This window comes from Dryas octopetala, chromosome 4 (assembly GCF_963921425.1).
Source record: "Dryas octopetala chromosome 4, drDryOcto1.1, whole genome shotgun sequence".
In the NCBI taxonomy this organism is placed as follows: domain Eukaryota; kingdom Viridiplantae; phylum Streptophyta; class Magnoliopsida; order Rosales; family Rosaceae; genus Dryas; species Dryas octopetala.
In genome coordinates this window covers 7,445,346-7,462,586 of record NC_141369.1, presented here as the reverse complement: position 1 = coordinate 7,462,586, position 17,241 = coordinate 7,445,346, and the positions used below count along the sequence as shown (strand labels likewise).

Genomic DNA, 17,241 nt, shown 5'->3' with positions numbered 1-17,241 from the left:
TCTAATTATCTTACTTGAAGCTGCATATATAATTAATGCTAGATTTTGGGATGTTAACATTTGTAAGAGGCCCTAACCCATTAGGTGTTTGGTCCACCAACTCGGGAATTTTAACTTAATCAGTGGGGAAAAATCTAAGAATAATAAGCTCTAACCTACAGTCAATTAAAGAGATGTATGACCATAAACTTTGCCTTAGAGGAAATTTAACATCTACATTTTTTCAAATTTTATACCCTAGTGATTATTTCGAATTCAGAATACATATAATAGGATTCATGTTTGCTAAGTTATTCTCTTATATATTCAGAATCACATTATTAGTTCTTGTCTTCAAATTTTTTCAAAGTGGTGAATTCCGATTGATTTTCAGTGCAATTTATTTAAAAAATTAATGAAAAATTCAACTCAAACTGATTGAATCCTATATAATATAGCCCCAACTATATATAGCTCATATAAATCCAACTCTATAAAAGTTAATGCTTGACGTGGTATAAGAACGTACATATACCTGCCTTCTACAACATAATTTTAATCAGTTGTACAATTTCGATCAGTTTTCGACTAGGTTTTTCTTCTGCTACTACTTTCCATGAGGGACTAACCTCTCTACTGAAGCACATGATTTAATTGAAGCAAAAGACCATGCATTTTTTTAATTGGAGCACATGATTCCATAGTCTATGGGTCGAAATGCCTACTTGCACAGATTTTACTTTTCCTTTTAGATTTTTGTTTTAGACAACCACTAGACCCAAAAGCTTAAGTTGTTAGAAAATATGCCAACAATGTATCAAATCCCTCACGTACAGCTCTGTGCGTGGAGAGGAAAACAAATGCAGACATAGATAAGCATATATATGCAATATCATCCAACACCTTGTAAACCAACAAAGTAGGTATAGAGATTGGAGGTTTCAAACTTAGGACCTCCTGCAAGAAGAGTTCTGATGCTATAATAGACAACTATTCCCCAAAAACTTAATCTGTTAGGAATGAGCCTATAATGTCTATAAAACTAACATCGAAAATTAGGAGAGTATTCCTTGTATCATTTTTTAGGGGAGCATCAGCTAGCAGAAACAAGAAATCGCTAACTTTTGTCTATTCGTTTCACATTTTGTGAAAATTCATTGGATAGAATATTGGAAGGGATTTTTAACCAAATAACTTAAGAAGAAGAACCTGGTGTACCTTACTATGAGTACTTTCAAAGATCATTAATTATCACTAGTGATAAATAACTACTAACTATGAACATCTAGGACAATTAATATTGAGCAATCTCTAGTGAACATTGTAGAATTATTCTGCCATTTCCAGTTTATCAATATGTATTTCTATTTCTTGTTTCGATATGAACCCATTTCATTTAATTCTAGTGCCAAAAGAAAAATCTAATTAATTAACATTTCTAAACTGAAATGAGAGTTTAGATCCCTCTACACTATACATCTAATCAAGCATTTCCTTTTAGTTTTCTTTTCAAATGCCTAATGACACTGAGAGAGAAAAGTCTCAAAAGTTTCCGGCCAATTAACCATCCAACTCCAATTGTTAAGAATAAAATTATAGAATATTTTTAATATAAATTTTAGAGAGGAATATATATCATTGTGTTTAAAGTGATTGAATTAATATTCTTGGGGTGATTTGTTGAATCTAATTGTCTTATCGACTGTCACCTATTATTCGATCATCTTAGTCGTTCATATCTAATCTAACAATTGAGATACAAGTCCTTGATCAACTTAGGTATCACTTAAATGCATATATAAATATATATATATGTATTTATGTATATAATGACTTTCATGTGATATATACGTACGTACAATGGTCTTATAGATGGCATTAATTATTTCACAAATTTATAATAAGTACCTGTGGTTATTTCTGCAGTTTGCTCAATATAGTATCCAAGTCTGTGTGCATTCTTAAGCTATCTAAAGGAACATTCTTTAACAAGTATAGTAGTGCTGACTCAGCTTGTTCCTGAAAGCAAACAGATTGAGGTCCATCAGTTCTAGCTGTTGCTTGCAATTAAATAATTAATGGGGCATTTCAATAAACAAAGAAAGTTTAGATGAAATTCAATGTTCAAGAAGCAAGTGAGACAAGAGGAATAATAGAAAAAAATTCACAGAAAAATAATTGAAGATAGATTAATTAACAAAAAAATACATGATCAAATTAGGCGGCAATGTGCAGTAGTATGAGAGAAATGTAATACATGCATATGAGGATCATTAATCAATCTTTTTCAATAAATAAACCTGTTCTCTGGTTCGAAAACAATGAAAGAGGCTGTAAAAGGTTAACCTTGAGAGAGAAACCAACAATTCTATCTTTGACTTGGTATGATGAACAAAAATGCAAGGATACAGCATCATATTTGCCATGATATATTCTGAATTATTATAACTAGATTATATAATTGTAGTATGGGAATAATGATATAATAGATTATACTATCTGAAAGCATTATTAATCATAGCAAACGTAATAATGAAAAAGTAAGAGGAGAAAAGTGTTACTGGTAGAGAATAAGATAGAATCATAGAAGAAACATGAGTGAGAGAGTGAGAGAGAGAGAGAGAGCAATTTACCACAGCCTAAACATATGAAATCTGTATGAATCTTGCCTATGAACTAAGATCCATATACCAGGGGAATGCTGAAAATGATATGAAATCTATATAATTCTAGTTTACCAACTAAGTTTCTACCAATAAAGTCTATCATTTGTTCAATTTTACTTGATAGCTTTTCAGTTCACATTCAACCTTCAGGGTTAGATGGTCATATGCAAAAAGAATAGAGGCATATGGATAAAACTATACACTAAATAGTCATATATTATATGGCATTATGATCACCATGATGAGTGGCTGGAAAACATATTTGATTAAAAACAAACGCGAAAATCACTAAATAGAACTCATAGTAAATTCATAACCCCTGTACCTTCACTCTTGGAATTGGATGTTGGTCAAGTGCAGTAACCAGTGCCGGAACAATCCTCAAATGATGGAGAATTTGCATAGCCTCGACCAGGGTTGTAGGCAGTTGCATAAAATTACAAGCTGCCCAACAAACTCGAGGATGGGGATCTTGGAATGACTTCAAAATAATGGATGTAAGTTGGTCGAAATAATTTTTCATCAGTACCTGCAGTAGTAGAATGGATTGAGAGACACCAAATATTTAAAGATTACATACAATCATTAAATAACAGGTACTGGATGCCCGAGTTACTAAACTATGTACATACATATATATTAAGTTTCAAAAAAGAAAATTGTACACTAGATAGAGCTCAGACTGTCAGTACATAACCTAGCCTATCATTAACAAACCTTAAACCCTACAATCTCAGGCCAGATATGCAAATAGGATACGCAATGTACAAAGAAAAAAAGAAACTGTATATGGTGTATTGAATATTCCTTTATCCTTTATTGGTATGCACATATTAATTCATTGATCTATATCAAAAGGAAGCAAGTTGAACTTTTTTTTACATAAGACTGGTAGGTAACTCAGTTAAACTAACTATTGGTTTCCCTCGATCATTATACTTTAAGGAAGTGCAATAGTTTATATCACACATATATTCCTAAATATCAGTTAAAATAATATCTAAACGTGAATCAAGCACTAAACCTCGCTTAAAGCTATTACCAATTCACTTGAGCACTCCTCTGCAATAACAGCTAGCATAGAAATTCCTGCATAACGCTTCTTCCAGTTGGAATCATCTAAGTACTCTAAGAACAAATCAAAAGCAATGGGCGCTATTGTCCGTTCACCTAAGGCAGTTGAAATCTTTTGTAGGTATGCAATTCCATATCTGTTTGGATCTATCTTCCCATCATTCTCACCCTGCTGGCTTCCCAGGTTGTACCATGCATTGTTGTCATTTATATAGAGAAGCTGTTTCATTGGGATTGTGAGAAGCCTAACCAAAATCTGATGAGGTAGCTCCCTCATCATTGGTGCCAGATCTCTCACTTCTGCCATGGTGAGCAAAAATTTTTCAACAAACACTTTTGTTTCCTCTTTCACATTTTCGTTCTCTGCTATCTTAAGCATGTCAAGTACTAGATCATTAAGGTATGGCTTCAAGATTTGTGGCTCTTCCATTACCAACATTATTAACTCCTTGATAGCCCCGCGAGCATAGGCCTCTTTCGAGTGACTTAACAAACTAAACAGTCCAACCATCATTGCTCTCAGAAGGTCATGAAACCAATTCCGCCCTGATGAATTAGTAAACAAATGTATCAAACTGACCACAGAACCAAATGTTGTTACCTGAATATCAGCATTTGGTGAATTCAATGCATGTAAAAATCCCAAGTGTATAGGTTCAAGGCTAGAAACTAAAGCTTCACAAATAAAAGGCCGGTATCCTTTTGGCAAATAAGCAAACACCCACAAAGCAGATTGCTGAAACTTTTCAGAATCCGATTGAATAGAATTCAATAAATAATTAATGAGTTCTGGCCATTCATTGCCAGCCTTATAAATCTCTGACACCATTTCAGATACAATGCCGCAAATTATCCTTAAAGTCGGCATTGAAACTTCTTTTTGAAGACAAACAAGAAAGTGGTTCTTGATGTTAATTTGAGCATTCAAAGACAACTTAGACCAAAGGTCACAAACTCCGACAAGACGAAGTACATGTGCAGACATGGCTCGAGTGTCCACACAAGGGCTGCATCGAAACACATAACATAGCTTAATGAATAGCAAATCGGGGAAGTGTTTTTTGCAACAGTGTAAAAGACTATATGCTTGAGATCTTTGGGGTTCTTGGGGGAAATTGAGATGAGAAAAGAATGCCTCCATTTGCTGCTCTTCATTCGAACTTAGAATACTAAGGGCTTGTTCTTGTAATTGTTGAGAAAATTCCAAATCCATCTTAGGGTTTTGGGTTTTGCAGAGTCGTCTCGTCAGTATAACACAATATACAGAATCAGCCAAAGTTGGGCATTGACAGTTCAGTTTACTAATGAATGAACTCGAAATATGAGACTTGAGACACAAGAAAGCTAGAAGCAGAGCCAAACTGGCGGGGCATAAGAAAGATTGTTGAACAATCTATACCTTGAAAAATTCTGTAGTAAGAATCTGTATGTCATACCAACACGTCCTTAGGGTTAGCATCATAGGACAAACTGACAGAGACGTTTACGATGCTTTTGAGCCTTCGGATCTAATAAAATCCGAGAGCTTTAAACAAAGCTGACGTGGAGGTTTTTCTCCATAGACTGACGTGACACAATAGCTAATAAGAAAAAGGAAAACTTTTAATGACTCAACTAAAAAAATCTAAAAAATAATAAAAAGGGAAATAACATAAATTCAATGGTCGTATTTTTTTAATAAAAGGAGGGAATGAGTTATTTATTTAGGTAATTACACATTCAATTCAACGTAATTATCCAATAAGTTCTTATATTTTCTCAAATTTGTCCCTGAGGAGAACATTTATGGACGCCATGGGAGAAAGGAGGTAGGGTGGGTCGGGGCTGGGTGGAGGGGAGGGAGGGAGGTAGGGGGGCTGGGTGAAGGGGTGGGGAGGGGCTGGGTTGGGGAGGAGAGGGGCGGTGAGGGGGAGGGGCTGGGATGGGGGGTGATTGGGTGGGGGGAGGGAAAGGAGGAAGAAGATATGTTTCTTTTTTAGAGCTGCTATTTGCACACCTTTTTTTTTTGCATATCAGTTTTCCTACACACCTCCTACTATTTTTTAAAATTTAAAATTTCTCTTTTACACACCCCTCTCCCATTACCAAAATACATCAACCTAGTTAATCTCACCAAATTTCTCACTACCCACCCAACCAAAAACACTACACACCCCACTAACACATCTAAACTACACACCTCACCCCAAATGTGAATTTTTAAATTAAAAAAAAAAAAAAAAGAACAAAAAAAAAAAATGCTGAAACAAGCCACCCCGCAAGCCTCCACCCACTATGCCGCCCATCGCCGGCGGTCGGACCCACACCGTCGGCCCCTTCTCCCCCTTTATTTCTCTCTCCTTCTCTCTCTTCCTCTTTTCCTCTTTTCCTCTCTCTTTCTTTCTCTCTTCGCACCTCCTCAGCCTAACAGAAAGGGAGGCGGCGACCTTACCGGCCTCCAGATCGGTGGTCGCTCACTTCTGATTTGGTGGTCTCTCTCTTTCTGTCGAGCAGAGAAGGTGCGAAGAGAGAGAGAGAGAGATGAGGGAGCCGGTGGCATGGGGCTCGACCTCCGGCGAGAAGGGCAGTGGCCGGTAAGGGTTGGCTGGTGGTTTTGAGTTTTGTTTTGTTTTTTTTAAATATGTTGTCCTTTATTGTCTTTTAATAATGGGTGATTGTGGTAATTTCACAAAGTGAATAGAGGGTGTACAAATAGCAGTTTTTTTTTTTTTTTAAAGAAGATGAAAAGACGAAAATACTCATATCACTTCAGTAGATAATGTTATCATTGACAGAAAACTTAACGGAAGTATTATTTTGACATAAAATGAAAGTTGAGATATTTTTTTATAAGTTTTCAAAATTGAGATACTAATTTGAAACAACATATAAAATTAAGATATTAAATTATAATTTGCTCCTTCATTAATTATAAACACCAAAATAATTATTTGCATTCAACAAAACCTCGCAAAGCACACCGGCAGCGCCTCACACTTTTATTTTCTGTAATCAAAGAAGAGGCCTAAAGGACATAAACAAACAGAGTGCAGTTTTGCTCACCCCTTTTAACTCAAGTGTATGCTCACCTCCCATCTAAAAAGTTGATATGTGTTTAAAAATGTAACCATGAGTTAACCCCTTATATTTAATTATTACTCAACAATAAACAATACATATAAAACATTTTAAAATATTTAAAACTTCAAAATTAAAAAAAAAAAAAGAACTTAAGAAAACCCATAGACCACCCACGTGTGCATCTCCCCATCAGCCCCCGCCCCTTCTTCTTCCTTCTCCTCCTTCCTCATCCCAGACCTTCTGCAACTAAACCCCAAGGTCAGGTCATCACCGATCGAAAAAAAGAACCCAAAGCCCAAAACTTTAGCCCTCTCACATCTCTTTCAAGCTTACATGTTTTTTTTCCTCTACCCAAAACAAAAACAACCACAATGGTTTTTATCTTTATAATTAGGTAGAAAGCACATTAAATTTTAGAAGCATATACCTTTTTTTTTTTTTTTGGTCACAAGGAAACTGAATCTGATATCTACCTTTCATATAAGGCTCATGTCATCACCAAAGCCCAAAACTTGGGGTTTAGTTGCAGAAGGTCTGGGATGAGGAAGGAGGAGAAGGAAGAAGAAGGGGGGGGAGGCTAGTGGGGAAATGCACACGTGGGTGGGCTATGGGTTTTCTTAAGCTTTTTTTTTTTTTTTCCTAATTTTGAAGTTTTAAATATTTTAAAATGTTTTATATAAATTGTTTATTGTTGAGTAATAATTAGATATAAGGGATTAACTCATGGTCATATTTTTAAACACATGGCAGCATTTTAGATGGCGGGTGAGCATACACCTGAGTTAAAGGGGGTGAGCAAAACTGCTCTCAAACAAACAAGAGCAGCCTAACCTCAGACCAAAGACAAGTGGAGCCCAACAAATTAGGCCTAGATACAACATGAAAGGAAAGCAAATAAAACAAAAAACGATAAGCCCAGCGAATAACTGTTCTAGATGCTCTATCTAGTATCAGTAGTGAGAACACAACAGACGCCTAAGTAGAGGTTGAGGATGAAAAGCTCTTTCTGAAACCAGGCACCAGTTAACACTCAAACTTCTTAATTTCATTCGCTTGCCACATTCTGTTCTACAATGAGATGTGAAAAAAAAAAAAAAAAAAGGGTCCTTGGATGTGGGGTCCCTCTGTTGTTGCACTACACTGACACCAATAATTTTTCTAGTTTTTGGTAACCAACTATATCGCAAAAAATAATGCTAGGATGCCCAATTTATATCCTAAATGTATAAATTTATATTGCATCTATCGCATCTAATGATATGTCATTAAATATGTTGGTGTTGTACTTGTAGTGAAATAAATAATGGGTGGGTCATGTATGAATTGATAAAATACTGACACGTTATTTGAGATTCAAATTTGGAATATAAATTTGGGATCCCTAGCACTGCTCTATGACAATTTTCTATAAGTAATTTTATTCAATATACCCTTTTAATACCTCATAAACTATTTTGACCTCCCAGCCCAAAATATAACTTTTATAACCCTTTTGCATTTGAAATGTAAAAAATAACCTCCATATAAAATCCTTTTTTTTCTGTAGTTTTTTTTTTTTTTCTCTTCCCTAGCCAACCATTGCCCCTCCCTTCCCTTCCTTCCTCCCCAGCCAACCAATGTCCCATCGTTGCCGCATCACTCACCATCCCAGCTGCCGACGCCCTCATCCCCCACCACTACAGTAAACCCAACAGATGCAACAATCTCAATAGATCCAACAAACTCAGCAGATGTAGCAGTAAACCCAACAAAATCCAATGAAAAAAAATCACGTTGCCCAGCACCATCCTCCACCTCTCCCACTGACATCTCATCTTTGTCTCTTTTCTCTGTCTTTCTCTCTCCCCCCTTCCCTCTCAACCCATTTAGAGAAAAACCCAAATCTGGGTTTTCGAATTATTTTTTATTTTATTTTATTTTTTCAAATTTGGTTTTAGAGAGAGGAGATGGTGAGCGTTGGCCAGTGATGGAGGTCGCTCTTCATGGTTGCTGCAGCCTTGCAGGAAGAAGATAAAAGAAACGATTGTTACAGTAACTCGAGTCGTGATAAGTCCATAAATATACTCATTTATGTACTCTTTTTACTTAGGTTTTGTAGAAGAATTAGATTTAAAAAGGGTTTATTACTTCACTTTTCTGATTTTCAGCTTTTCTGCGCTCATAGAAGGTTTTTAAGGGAAAATCAACTTTTCGGAGGAATTTTAGCGCAAGGCCAATTGGAAATGAAACCTAACACCTTGAAGTTCAATCTGTGATTTTTCTAGAATTTATTACCGAGCCAATTGGTACAGTTTTACAAGTAAAGTTAGCCCACTTGCAGTTTTACAAGTAAAGTTAGCCCACGTGCAGACAGGACAGTTTCGTACATGTTACGTGAATATGAAGAAACGGAAGCCTTCTCGAATTTTCCAAGTTACGTGCCATATATGGTTGGAAAGATAAGACATTTATCTTTCTAAAATATATTTTTACTGATTTTTCTAGAAGGCCAAAGATCCCCAAATCGTGTGACAATTGGGCTGAGCTGTATTTCCTTGTGGAGTTAGGAATTGTGATCTTTACTTTCCTATTTGGATTCCTTGTTTACCAAGACTTCTTGGACGACTTTTCAGTCAATTTGAGGGTTTAGGACTTTGATTTAAGTCATATAAAAAGCCAGCCAAGGCCCTATACCAGCGGATTGACGTCCTAAGGAGAGCAACGACAAGAGGAGAAAGCTGCCAGCGAGTTCTTTCTTTTCCTTTCTTCTTTGAATTTTCAGTTCTTATGTATTTATTTTTGAGTTCATCCAAGAACATGAGTAACTAATTTCTTGTTAGTTAGGGCTTAATCTTGAAGCCCTAAACATGATTTCAATTCTATAAACAAGTTTGAATGGATTTTTCAGTTTCTACAAGCGTGATGATTTCGGTTTCTCTATATTATGTGAATTCTGATATTTTGATTCTTTGAGTAGCTAACTTTGAAGCATGTATCGGAATTAAATTGTTGTAGAACATATGTCAATTGCCATATTGAATGTGCTCTTGTTTGCAACGAATAATTGGGTTAAGAACTAGTTATGAGAAATCGATTCTTGAATTCCTAATAACAAATGCCATGTTTTAGGGTTTTTGTGACACTCATATTCTCTTTGAGCTTAATGGATTTTTGATTGTTAATTTGAGTAGATGCCATACTGGATTTCAATTAAGAATACACGTATTGATGTAAATGCCATACACCTTACATACACTTAAGAAAGAATCATACAACTAGAGTCAAATGCCATGATCTTGTTGTGAGTGTCGTCATCATATGCTTGCTAGAAATTGATTATCTATTGTTGTTTATGGATTGATTGATTGTTTGGAGGTGGATAGTGAGTCCTAGCTATTGTTCTTGATTGATTTTAAACCAATTTCTCTTAAACTCTAATTTAAATTTTGTTTTGTTTTCTTTTGCTTGTTTTGTTTTATTTACAAAATTAAATCAAAACCCCTTTGGTGTTGGCGTGTGTGTGGAAGTCCTTGTGATTTCAATCTTTATTTTGTTTTCGTGTTTAATTGTGTTCTAGTTTTCTTTGTGTGACATTGATAAATATCTCTTTAGATTACAATCTCTGTGGGAATGACCCTTGCTTGCTTACTATACTATCATTTGATTTGTGCACTTGCAAGGTTTTAATATTGTTGTTAAAAATTACCAACAAGTTTTTGGCGCCATTGCCGGAGATTGTTTATCTAATTAAGTTTTGTTTTCAATTTCAGGTATATGCTGGGTCGTCGTTCGAAGGTTCCAAGCTTATACCATACGACCCTGAACTAGAGAACACACTTCGTTATCTCCGCCGAGATAAAAATACGCAAGTTACACTTCCAATCAAGATGGGAGACGAGTTGGCACTTAACAACCTCACCCGACCTTTGAAGGATTTCACGGTTCCTAGAGCATTGGACCAGCCGTCTTGCATTGCGTATCCAGCCACTACGACCACCTTTGAGATCAAAAGTGGCACCATTCACCTTTTGCTGCAATTCTATGGCAAGCCGATGATCCTCACATACACATCAAGGATTTCTTTGCCGTGTGCACGACTATGCACAATGGAGGGATTAGTGATGAGGCAATCCGATTGCGTTTGTTTCCATTCTCACTCAAGGAACAAGCCAAGGAGTGGCTTTATTCTTTACCTAGTGCATCTATCACCACATGGACAGAATTGGCTTCCAAGTTCCTTGCAAAGTTCTTTCTAGCTCAAAAGACAAACCGTATTAGGAAGGAGATCATGGGAGTGCAGCAACTAGATGGAGAATCATTTCATGAGTATTGGGATCGGTTTCAGAGACTCCTAGCTTCGTGCCCTCATCACCAAATTGAAGATTGGCTACTTATGCAATACTTTTATGAGGGATTACTCGATTCAGAGAGGATGATGGTTGATGCTACTAGTGGAGGAGGCTTGATGAACAAGAGTGCTACTCAAGCTAAGGAGATGTTTGAGAACATTGCAGCAAACTCTCAACAGTTTAATTACCGGAGAGCTCCCCCAAAGAAAGCAGGTGTTTATGAGGTAAGTGTTAGTGATATTGGTCCTCAAATAGCTAATTTGACTAACCTTGTTAAGCAGTTAATCCCTCAAGCACAAGTGTGTGCTGTGTGTGCTAATCCCGGACATCCTACGGAGTCTTGTCCAAGTTTGTATGGTGATGGAGAAGAGATGGCTCAAGCACACTATATGCAGCAACAAAAGCCAAGAAATGATCCATTTTCTAACACCTATAATCCGGGATGGCGGCAACACCCTAACTTTGGATGGAAGAACAACCAAAACGTGCAAACAACACCGGTTCAACAAAATCAGTTTGTTCCTCAACAAATTGCACCACCACCACCTCCTAGGCAAGGTAAGTCTTTAGAAGAGTTAGTTAATTCTTTGACATTAAGCACTCAAGGTTTTATGCAGGAAACAAGGCAAACACATGCACAAATGTCTACAGCAATCAAGAGCCTTGAAAACCAAGTTGGACAAATTGCAGTCTCTTTGAGTCAAAGAGAGCCAGGACAGCTTCCAAGCCAAGTAATTCCAAATCCTAATGGAGGCTATGAAACTGCAAAGGTGATTACTCTTCGAAGTGGAAATGAGGTGGGAAAGGATGACAGTAAAGAGAGAAATTCAACCAAAACTGTGGCTGCCCCCTCTCCCAAGCTTACGGTTCCAAGTGACAACTCTAAGGTAAGTTCTCTTTTGGATCATTCGATTACTTCAAAGATTCCTTTTCCTCGTAGGTTTTTGAATTCAAAGAAGGAGCAAGTTTCAAAGGATATCCTAGAGACTTTCCGAAAAGTGCAAGTGAACATTCCCTTGCTCGATGCGATCCAGCAAATTCCGAGCTATGCAAAATTCCTCAAAGATCTTTGTACAAATAAAAGGAAGTTCAAGGAGCATGAAACCGTGGCCTTGAGTGAAGAAGTTTCAGCTGTGCTATTGCGTAAATTGCCTCCTAAACTAAAGGATCCAGGGAGTTTTACTATACCTTGTCTCATTGGAAATCAAAGGTTTGAACATGCTTTATTAGACTTAGGTGCTTCAATTAATTTGATGCCTTTTTCTGTTTTTGAATCCTTAAATTTAGGGGAGCTTAAGAAGACTTCTGTGAGCATACAATTGGCTGATCGATCAATCAAGTATCCTAAGGGAGTGTTGGAAGATGTTTTGGTCAAGGTGAATGAGCTAATTTTTCCAGCCGACTTTCTAGTGCTCGAGATGGAGGAAGTTCCTATTCCTGGAAAAGACCTTCCATTGATTCTAGGACTTCCATTCTTGAGAACAGCAAGGACAAAAATTGATGTGTATGAAGGCACTCTCACAATGGCATTCGATGAGGAAACCGTGGAATTTAAGGTATTTGATGCTTTAAAATATCCTAATGACGATCATGCTTGTTTTTCCATAGATGTACTTGAGCAGATGGTACAAAAAACGTTTAATGTATCACAAGGAGAGACTCCATTGGAAAGGGCACTCATCCAAAGCCCTAAAACTGTGAACAAAGAGGGAAACACAGCTGTACTTGAAGCTGTGAACATGCTTGAGGCCTTGCCTCCCCAAAGAGGTAAGTTTAACTCTATTTTTGAGTCTCTTCCGTTATCTACTAATAAGCTTGTTTCCTCTATTGTGAAGGCACCACAGGTTGAGCTAAAACCCCTTCCGGAGAACTTGAAATATGCATATTTAGGTGACGAAACGACGCTGCCTGTGATCATTGCTTCAAATTTGAGCACATCCGAAGAAGACAAACTAATTCGAGTTTTAAGGGACCACAAGACTGCCCTAGGTTGGACCATTGCAGACATCAAAGGAATAAGCCCTACAAAGTGCATGCATAGGATCCTTTTAGAGGGAGAATCGAAACCTACAAGGGAAGCCCAAAGGAGGCTGAATTCGGTGATGAAAGAAGTCGTTAAGAAGGAAGTTTTGAAGCTTTTGGACGTGGGAATTATATACCCCATTTCGGATAGCAAGTGGGTAAGTCCCGTCCAAGTTCTTCCCAAGAAATCCGGAATTACCGTTGTGAAGAATGAAGACAATGAGTTGGTGCCTCAAAGAATTCAAACGGGTTGGAGAGTATGCATAGACTATAGAAAGCTCAATACCACGACACGTAAGGATCACTTTCCGTTACCATTTATTGATCAAATGCTTGAGCGTCTTGCAGGTCATAGTCATTATTGTTTTTTGGATGGATACTCTGGATACAATCAAATTGCCATTGCTCCGGAAGATAAAGAAAAGACCACCTTTACCTGTCCATTTGGTACGTTTGCTTATAGGCGTATAGGCGTATGCCTTTTGGTTTATGTAACGCACCTGCCACTTTTCAACGTTGCATGATGTCAATTTTTTCTGATATGGTGGAGGAGATAATAGAGGTATTTATGGATGATTTTTCTGTTTTTGGTGATTCATTTGATATTTGTCTTCACAACCTCTCTTTAGTGTTAAAAAGGTGTCAGGAATGCAATTTAGTGCTCAATTGGGAGAAGTGCCACTTCATGGTACAGCAGGGTATTGTCTTAGGTCACATTATCTCTTGTAGGGGAATTGAAGTGGACAAGGCAAAAATCGACATTGTGAGAAGCTTGCAGCCCCCCAAAACCGTGAAGGAAATTAGGTCATTCCTAGGACATGCAGGGTTCTATAGGCGTTTCATCAAGGATTTTTCAAAGATATCAAGACCCCTATGTCGGTTGCTTGGCAAAGATGTGGAATTCGAGTTTAATGAAGAGTGCTTGGCTGCATTTAACAAGCTTGAGGAGCTTTTGACATCTGCCCCTATCATGCAGCCGCCAGATTGGAATTTTCCCTTTGAGTTGATGTGTGATGCCTCAGATTATGCAGTGGGGGCCGTGCTTGGACAAAGGGTGCACAATGTACCACATGCCATCTATTATGCCTCCCGGACTTTGAATGATGCTCAGTTGAATTATTCAACTACGGAAAAGGAGTTGCTTGCTGTTATTTTTGCTTTAGAGAAATTTAGATCATATCTTATTGGCACTAAAGTAATTGTATTCTCTGATCATGCAGCACTTAGGTACCTCCTCCACAAGAAGGATGCCAAGCCGCGACTGATTCGGTGGACTCTCTTGCTTCAAGAATTCGATTTGGTGATTAGAGACAAGAAAGGTAGTGAAAACGTGGTGGCTGACCATTTGAGTAGGCTGGTGCACGGATCCAATGAAGAAGAGGACATGCTTCCTCTACGTGAAAGTTTCCCCGATCGATGAGCAACTCTTTACCCTCGACGCCAAGGACCCTTGGTATGCTGACATTATCAATTATAAGGCTTCAAAACTGATTCCGGAGGATCTCACTCGAGCTCAAAAGGATAAGCTTGTCAAAACAAGTAAGTATTATGTTTGGGATGATCCATACTTATGGAAATATTGTCCAGATCAGATTGTTAGAAGGTGCGTGTCCGAATCTGAATTTAATTCTATACTTACCTTTTGTCATTCATCTGCATGTGGTGGACATTTTGGTACTAAGAAAACAGCCATTAAAGTATTACAATGTGGTTTTTATTGGCCTAGCTTGTTCAAAGATGCATATACTTATTGTTCCACATGTGATAGATGTCAAAGAACCGGTAACATTAGCTCTAGGAATCAAATGCCTTTAACACCTATCCTTATTGTTGAAATATTTGATGTGTGGGGCATAGATTTTATGGGACCATTCCCTTCCTCTTATGGCTTTATTTACATTCTCCTTGCTGTTGACTATGTCTCTAAATGGGTGGAAGCAATTCCTACCCGGACTAATGATTCAAAAGTTGTTTTGAGCTTTGTGAAGGACAACATCTTTTCTAGGTTTGGAACACCAAGAGCCATTATCAGCGATGGAGGTAGTCACTTTTGTAATAGGTCATTTGAGGCACTTTTAAAGCGGTATGGAATTACACATAGGATCTCAACACCTTATCATCCCCAAACAAGTGGACAAGTGGAGATTAGTAACCGAGAAATCAAGCAAATCTTGGAGAAAACCGTGAGTCCTACGAGGAAGGATTGGAGCTTGCGACTTAATGATGCATTGTGGGCATATAGGACAGCCTACAAAACCCCCATTGGTATGTCTCATTTTCGTTTGGTTTATGGTAAAGCATGTCACCTTCCGGTTGAACTTGAACATAGAGCATTTTGGGCAATCAAGAAATTCAATTTCGATATGAAAGAGGCTGGAGATGCAAGGCGACTCCAATTGAATGTGTTAGATGAGATGAGGAATGATGCCTATGAGAGTGCACGGATTTACAAGGAAAGGACTAAGGCATTTCATGACAAATCCATTCAAAGGAAGAACTTTGAGATTGGGCAGAAAGTCTTGCTCTTCAATTCACGCCTCCGGCTATTCCCAGGTAAGTTACGTTCTAGATGGTACGGTCCTTTTGTTGTTACTAATGTTTTCCCTCATGGTGCAGTTGAGATTCAAAATGACAAGACGGGAAACATATTCAAAGTGAACGGACATCGCTTGAAGCCATACTATGAATCTTTTGAGCTTGGAAAAGAGAGCATGCACGTGCATGCACCGCCCCCATCTATTGTTTAATCATCTAAAGAACCGCGTCTGGCTGAAGACTTTAAACTTAGCGCTTCTTGGGAGGCAACCCAAGCATTCGTTACATTGTCCATCCTCTCCTACTTCGACATATGCTTTGCTCATCCAGACACCTACACAAACCCGGGAAGTTCTTACACCCTCTCTCTCTCTTTAATTGACTTTGCATGAATTAGTTTTCTTTGTTTTCAACATTGAGGACAATGTTTGTTTTAAGTTGTGGGTGATTGAGTTCTTTGGTTTCATAACACATGCAGTAGTCCTCTGTCTTTGTTTCCAATTCTGTTCTTGTCTGCTGCTGTTTTTGTATTTCTTTCACATTGAGGGCAATGTGTCATTTAAGTTTGGGGGGAAAGGCAAGTTCTTTCGTTTTTGTTCTTAGATTTCTAGGGTTTTAGAAAAAAAAAATAAAAAAAAAATATTTCAAAATTTTGGCCCAGAGGTTCGGTCCTCTCTTTGGAGGTCCGGTCCTCTACACTGCTGGAAGAAGATGACCTCTCTGGAGGTCCGGTCCTCAAATGTGAGGACCGGTCCTCTCTGTAGCTGGAATGGAGCTTCGCTTCTGGAGGTCCGGTCCTCTCTCATTGAGGACCGATCCTTCTGTGCACTTCCTAGAGCCATGCTCTATGGAGGTCCGGTCCTCTCCTTTAAGGACCGGTCCTCTAGAGCAATTTAAAAAAAAAACAAAAACAAAAATTTTTTAGTTTTGTTTTCATTTAGGGTTTTGTTTCTAATTGTTTGCGGTGGTCACTTCCCAATTCTATGATGAGATTGAATTTTATTTGCCATTAACTTTCAAGGAATTGTGAGCATGACATTAATTCTTTACATTATCTTTGTGCTAACCATAATTTTGTGATTTAACTTGGTAAATCTTTTTGCACATGGCCATATTAATATGATGTTCAATTGGGGAGTTCACATGATTTAAATTCCCAAATAAGGCTAGTGTAGACTTATATAACCCTTATTATGTAAGCTTTTGAGCCTATGCCTTTCATTCTTGAGTGTTATATACTATTCGATAATTTTCTTGTCTACAAGTCGTTGTGATCTCATTATTCTTTGTTTTAGTCAAGTACTTGAGGATGTTTAAATTGTTTGCTAGAACTACTTTCATTATCTATTCGAGGCATATTTCATGAACCACATGGATCCAAGGAAGTGATATAGGCCTTGTTTCTTTCGTTTGAGCTTTTCTAGCCAACACATATCACTTTTAACCCTAGTTAACCCCCTTGTGCCTTTTTATGTAAGCTTTTTCGTTCTTTACCCCTTTTTCGTTCTTTACCCATTTTTCCTCACCTTAATCTATCATATGTTTATCCTATACCCTTTTAAGGAGTTCTATAGAGT

General features: G+C 37.6%; 1 protein-coding gene and 1 pseudogene across 1 annotated transcript; one reads left to right on the top strand and one right to left on the bottom strand.

Annotated features, from left to right (window-relative positions):
• Nucleotides 1–1,893: 1,893 nt before the first annotated feature.
• Nucleotides 1,894–4,932, bottom strand: LOC147286428 (uncharacterized). The gene is made up of 3 exons (XM_086240763.1): nt 3,688–4,932; nt 2,971–3,174; nt 1,894–1,998 (listed from the first exon to the last, which is right to left on the bottom strand). Exons 1-3 carry the CDS (start codon nt 4,930–4,932, stop codon nt 1,894–1,896), a joined length of 1,554 nt encoding a protein of 517 aa, XP_086096889.1.
• A 5,713-nt stretch (nt 4,933–10,645) lies between these two features.
• On the top strand, nt 10,646–14,549 carry LOC147286427 (uncharacterized; annotated as a pseudogene).
• The last annotated feature ends 2,692 nt before the right edge of the window (nt 14,550–17,241 follow it).

What these genes read in the sequence shown, in the direction of transcription:
- LOC147286428 (XM_086240763.1), bottom strand. Translation starts at nt 4,932, where the DNA reads ATGGATTTGGAATTTTCTCAACAATTACAAGAACAAGCCCTTAGTATT. An exon ending in AGGAGTGCTCAAGTGAATTG is followed by an intron (nt 3,175 to 3,687) that starts GTAATAGCTTTA and finishes CTACTACTGCAG; the next exon opens with GTACTGATGAAAAATTATTT. An exon ending in ATCCAATTCCAAGAGTGAAG is followed by an intron (nt 1,999 to 2,970) that starts GTACAGGGGTTA and finishes GTTTGCTTTCAG; the next exon opens with GAACAAGCTGAGTCAGCACT.